The sequence below is a fragment of the Quercus lobata genome, chromosome 5 (genome assembly GCF_001633185.2).
Source record: "Quercus lobata isolate SW786 chromosome 5, ValleyOak3.0 Primary Assembly, whole genome shotgun sequence".
In the NCBI taxonomy this organism is placed as follows: domain Eukaryota; kingdom Viridiplantae; phylum Streptophyta; class Magnoliopsida; order Fagales; family Fagaceae; genus Quercus; species Quercus lobata.
In genome coordinates, this window is record NC_044908.1 from 84,979,912 (window position 1) to 84,985,412 (window position 5,501).

The 5,501-nt window shown below is 36.6% G+C and overlaps 1 protein-coding gene across 1 annotated transcript; it reads right to left on the reverse strand.

Annotated features, from left to right (window-relative positions):
- Positions 1-792: 792 nt before the first annotated feature.
- Positions 793-1,932, reverse strand: LOC115991348 (putative disease resistance RPP13-like protein 1). The gene has a single exon (XM_031115051.1). The coding sequence runs from the start codon at positions 1,930-1,932 to the stop codon at positions 793-795; it is 1,140 nt and encodes a 379-aa protein (XP_030970911.1).
- Between the last annotated feature and the right edge of the window lie 3,569 nt (positions 1,933-5,501).

A 5,501-nucleotide genomic window follows, 5' to 3' on the forward strand; every position in this document is an offset into this window, starting at 1 on the left:
TTTAATAGGTAAGTAAGAGTTTTATTGATCAGAATATATTAATAAAAGCTCAAAGACAACATACAAAAGAACAACTTACATTGTTCCCCTTTAATTGTAATTGTAACTTCTAATTTTACAGTGTCTGCTGATAACAACCATAACATTGTGAAATGCTACAAAAAAAGAAAAAAGAAGAAGTAGATAACATATATACTAAACCAGGTCAAATTAAGAAGCTAGTTTACACAAAGGAATCATATTACTTGAGAAAAAAAACAAAAAAACAAAAACAAAAAAAAAACAAAAAACAAAACAAACCAAAACAACAGAGGAATATTGTACCTGAAAAAGGATTACTATATGTTTGAAAGATCAATTTGAACCGCTAACATGTGAAAATTTCGGGCAATCGAAAATCTTTATTTTGACAAGTGGCCGCATCTTAGGGAGATTCTTCAACTTCTTGCAGCCGCTCAGATAAATTTTTTTTAGCACTGGGAAGTCACTGGATTTGCACTGAGCCCAAGTTTCCAAATCATTCATATGCCAAATTTTTAGTGAAAGTAAAGATGGGAAAGCAATTTTGACAATTCCCCATCTGTAGAAGTTGGGGCCAATATGTTTAACCCCATTAACATTCACAATTTGAAGAGATTTCAAGAGAGGCAATGGACCAAATGGTGGGAGCTCTTCAATTAAACATTTGGTCAGGGTGATAGATATAAGATGTGTGAATGAAGGATTTGACACCCAAGATGGAAACTTGGAATTATAGTTGTAAATCTTCAAAACCTTGAGGTTGCAATGAGGTCAAAGACCTCGGGCAATGTCAAAATTTGCATTAGGTTCGTTTTCGGACCAAACCAAGGATAATTTGTGAATACCAGTCTTGAGATGCAACCTTGCTCCCTTAGCCTCATCCAAAGTTGCCACATTCTCGAGATTTTCAATGCTAAGCTCCCCACAAAGGTTATTTAGGTTTCTTAGCTCTGCAATTTGACACCCATCTTTCCTTAGGATGGTGAATTGAAGTAGTGTTTGAAGAGAGGTCAATCTCCCAATAAATGTAGGCATCAAATTCAATTTAACAAGACTAATAACAAGATGGCGCAGGTTAGACAACAAGCACAGGTTGTCAGGAATGCTGGTCAATTCATGACAACGAAAGAGGTTCAGGGTTCGAAGCCGAAAGAGATTGATGATTGATCTACTCAATGTCTCGATTGGATTATAGGAGAGATTTAGAGACCTAAGATGGAGCAAGTCACAAACATAATCTGGAAGACTTTTGAAACCGGCATGTGACAGATCAAGTACACGTAGGAATCTTACCTTTAGGAACAATTGCCCAGCATCATTCAATGGAGAGTTGGAGTAACAGTGGGTGCCTCTCCTCCTAAGGAAGATTGTGCGTAAACCCCTTGAAGGTTGTAGCCATCCTTCAGATATGGAACAGCGACCCATAGATGCATGGCGTGCCTTCTCTGAGACAAGACCATCAAACAGACAGTGGCGCACGAATTCATGGTCCATGGTAAAGCGATCAATGTTTATCCAGTCAAATCTTAGTTTGTACAGAGGAGGGTCTAGGTCCAGGTCCAATGATGTAAAAGCTGGTTCAGGGTGATCTGGATATGCGACCAGAAAGTAGTTCCAAGACACCATTAGATCAAAGTAATGGCTTGCTTCCTCCTCCAAGCTACGTCCAGCAACAGGGTGAACAAGTCCCCCAGCTACCCATAATAAGACCAAATCTTTCTTGTAAAAGGTGAAACCAGGGGTGAATATGAAGCAGAATTCCAGGCATCTTCTCAAATACCAAGGAAGTAAATCATATCCTGGGTTTTTTTTGTTACTACACGAGGAGGAGGAGAACGGAGGTAGTGAGGGTGAGGGTAAAGAGTGCATTTCTTCAACAAGATTTTCTAGATGTGCCATAATGAGGGACATTCTTTTTACCGTACAAAGCATATGGGCAGGAATATAATTTTCGAGAAAGAGATACTCGTTTGCCCTTCGCTGCCTTTGAAGCAATAATGACCACAATGTTAATGTTTGTGTTTGTGAAGGAGGAGGAAGTGCAGAATGTGAATGTTTTTTTAGAGACCAAAGGTACTTAATCTCTAGAATGCACGGACGCGGCTGGGAGGGTGCCGCACCCGAGTCCAACGCGGCGCGACGCGGGACGCGGCGTCTGATGCGGTTCACCGCGCGTCAGTGCCGCGTCTGTGTTTTTTTTTTTCTTAGATTTACGCCAACGCAGCTCGATTCGAGCCGAATCGGCTTCGATTCGCACCGAACCGGCCAGAATCGGCCAGAATTGGTCCATATCGGCCGACGACTGATACGGCCGATACGGCTGAAACAGGCCGAAATCGGCCTTTAAACTCGTCGGAGAGGCCGAATTTCTGACCTCAGATGCGTTTCTTGCCTTATTCTTTCTTTTTTTTTGTGAATCAAGTATATTAATGTGTTTTTTAAAAATATTTTAATAGTAAAAATATATAGAAAATATAAATAAACATATTTTTAATAATTTTTTAATCGCCGAGTCCCGCCGCACCCGCACCCGCACCCTATTTTTTCAAAAATTGCCAAGTCCTGCACCCGCACCCGCACCCGCACCTGCACCCGCACCCGAGTCCCGAAACGCACCCGTGCTTCATAGATAAGTAAGTTCCAAATCCATGCCGTCTTCATCTTCAAGTAACTCTTCAAAGAGCTCACACGATAATGGAGGAGACTCGTAAGACTCGGCTCTAATCTCCAATTCAATGTCTTCAAATAAATCTTCTACTTCATATACCAAATCCTTCACTTTGCAGTACCACTCACGGAATGGAAGTTTGTTTTTGCTTGAGCTGCCAATTTCCTTGTGCGCAGTTATCAACCCAGGCCTTAACATCAATAACCACTCCTTCAGCCTCTCCACATAGAAGAAGCGTTCAGCATCTTCTTTTTTCAACAAATATGTGTTCTGAAACTCGGTAATGAAATTCACCAGCCAAACGATGGTGCCAGTGAACGGATGAGAGGGTACTGGTAATAGGCTTCTTGATGTTGATGTTGATGTTGATGTTGGCGAGATATCGCCCTCCATCACTCCCCTTTAATCTCTCTATTTCCAATTCAAACTTCAAACTTCCCTGTCACCAATAACAACTTTTCTCATCATCAATTTTTGAAAAACCAAAACCAAAACAAATATATACTAGTAGTAGTATTATATTAGATGGTATTATACTCTGTAGCGTAGTGTAGCGTAAATCTAATTCCTAATTTTTCTATCCTTATCCTAATAGATAATAAAATTCTCTTCTCTAAATTAAAAAATAATCAATTAAATGGAATCGTTCAAAAATCAATACCTGAATTCAGAACCAGATGCTCGTTGTAGTAGCTAGGTAACTTCAAAATGTCTTTGCTATGTTTGTGGTGGCCCTCAACAATCTCCAAAACCCTAATCCATTCCCATTTTTCCCCATTCGAACCCCTATTGTGAAAGAGGCAACTACACTAAATCAGTGGAGAAATGAAGGTTTATGTAGAAGTTGGGAACACCCTTGTAGAATATTCAACAGGAAAGCATCCTAACCTCCTAGTAATTAATAGTGGGTTTTGACTTATAAGTGTATCTCGGAATGGTAAATACATTGATTGTATAGGCCCTGTAATGGTTATCTAGGTGTAGTTTAAAATTTAAATACAATTGTGTTTAGATTGATGTTTTGTTGTGCTTTGTACATGTAATTCCGATCAATATATACAATATAATTTAATTTAATTTAATTTAGACAAGAATTGCAAAAAAATGCACAATGCATGCTCCGCTTTATTTATTATTCAATTTTAAATATCATGTTAGCAAAACATGTAAAATCCAATAATTATTTGATTTTTATTGATTTTTAGGGTTAATAACCATGATAGAATCCTATTTTTAAGATAACACTTTTTTTTTTTTTTTTTGATGTGAGATAATACTATTTTTTGTTAGTATATAGACCAACCAGTCGCCACCATATTTCAGAGATTTAAAGATATATAAATCAATAGATGCAAAGAGAAATTATAAATTTTTTATAGTTAATTCTTTTTTGAGAATGATCATTGTCATTTTAATTGTTGTCATAATTGAGGAATTAATCAACACCAATTTTGATATACAATTCAAGAACACCAACTTTTTTATAGTTGAAATGGGGAGGAGAGATTTAAACCCTAAATCACTTGGAAACGCCTAAACATATCAACTAATTGAACTACAAGGCTCTTAACACAATTCAAGAACAATAAATTAAAACCATATATCAATAATCAAGATGAATTGCACTATTTAAAGCTTGAAAATTTTCATAAAATTTAAGCAATAATTGAACTATTATTAGTAGTAAAATTGAAGAAGAATAGAAACTCAATAAAACAAAAAAGATCCACAAAACTGACTAGCCTATATCCTATAATTTCCACATTCCATAACTTCACCTTTTATTAACTTATTTTATAGGATTTAGAGTGTGGGGCCTATCCTACTATCCCACCAATTTTCAACCCCTATAAGAAAAATGAGTAAAATATGATTGATTGGACAAAAACAAAACCCGAAGTCAGATGAAATAACTTGATTATTATAGGTCTAGGATTTCTCTAAGTTTTACCACATCCATTTTTTTGGGGATTTGTTTGAAAAGCTTATTGGATTTTTTTATTAAATAAAGAAAAAAATTAGTTTGGTTATTTTTTTGGTTTTCTTAGTGTGAAAGAAAATTTTTATTCTTTAGAGTGGAAGGAAAGTTTATTCCTTGTAAAAAATATAACGTACTCATTGTCCACTAAAGAATAGAAATTGAAGTCTTATAAATTGATATTGTTGCAAATAATTTAGTGATTGAGGTCTAGGGGACTTTCTCAATGGGGAGAGGAGTAGAACTATAGACTTTAGCGAGGAACCAAGAGTTTTATAAGAAGGTAATGCAAGGAGAGAAACAACAAAGTTTTCATTTTCCCAACAAAAGTTTTTGTGGAGTGCACAAAATCAAGAAAAATTTATGAGGTTTGAATTAATGTTGTGAAGTGAAAAATATAATGAGACTCAAGGATCCTTACCTAGAACTAATATGGAATTTTATTGGGAAGGCACAAAAATCAAGGCAAGTACAAGTTTCTTAAGAAGGGCACATCTCCCAGGTAATCAAAATAGTCCTTAAAGTATTGTGCAATTGAAAGATCACCCTTGATATTCTTGAAAACTGTTGTACCAATTGCTATTGATGCATCAACACTTGACTTGAGCGCTTTCAAGGGCATGGTTGGTATAGTTCCCTCACCTACACCTTGTGCACAAGGTGTTTCAAAGGGGAAGGAATGATAGGAATTGACTAGAACTAGCTAGATGGCTTACTTAATTGGGTGAACAGCACAGTAACTAAGAGATTGAGTTGCTAAGCTATTTGAGTTGGCAGTTAGTTGAGATAGGTTGTTGAGCCATCATTTAGTTAGTTGTAATGTTAGTGCCTAGC

What these genes read in the sequence shown, in the direction of transcription:
- LOC115991348 (XM_031115051.1), bottom strand. Translation starts at nt 1,932, where the DNA reads ATGTCCCTCATTATGGCACATCTAGAAAATCTTGTTGAAGAAATGCAC.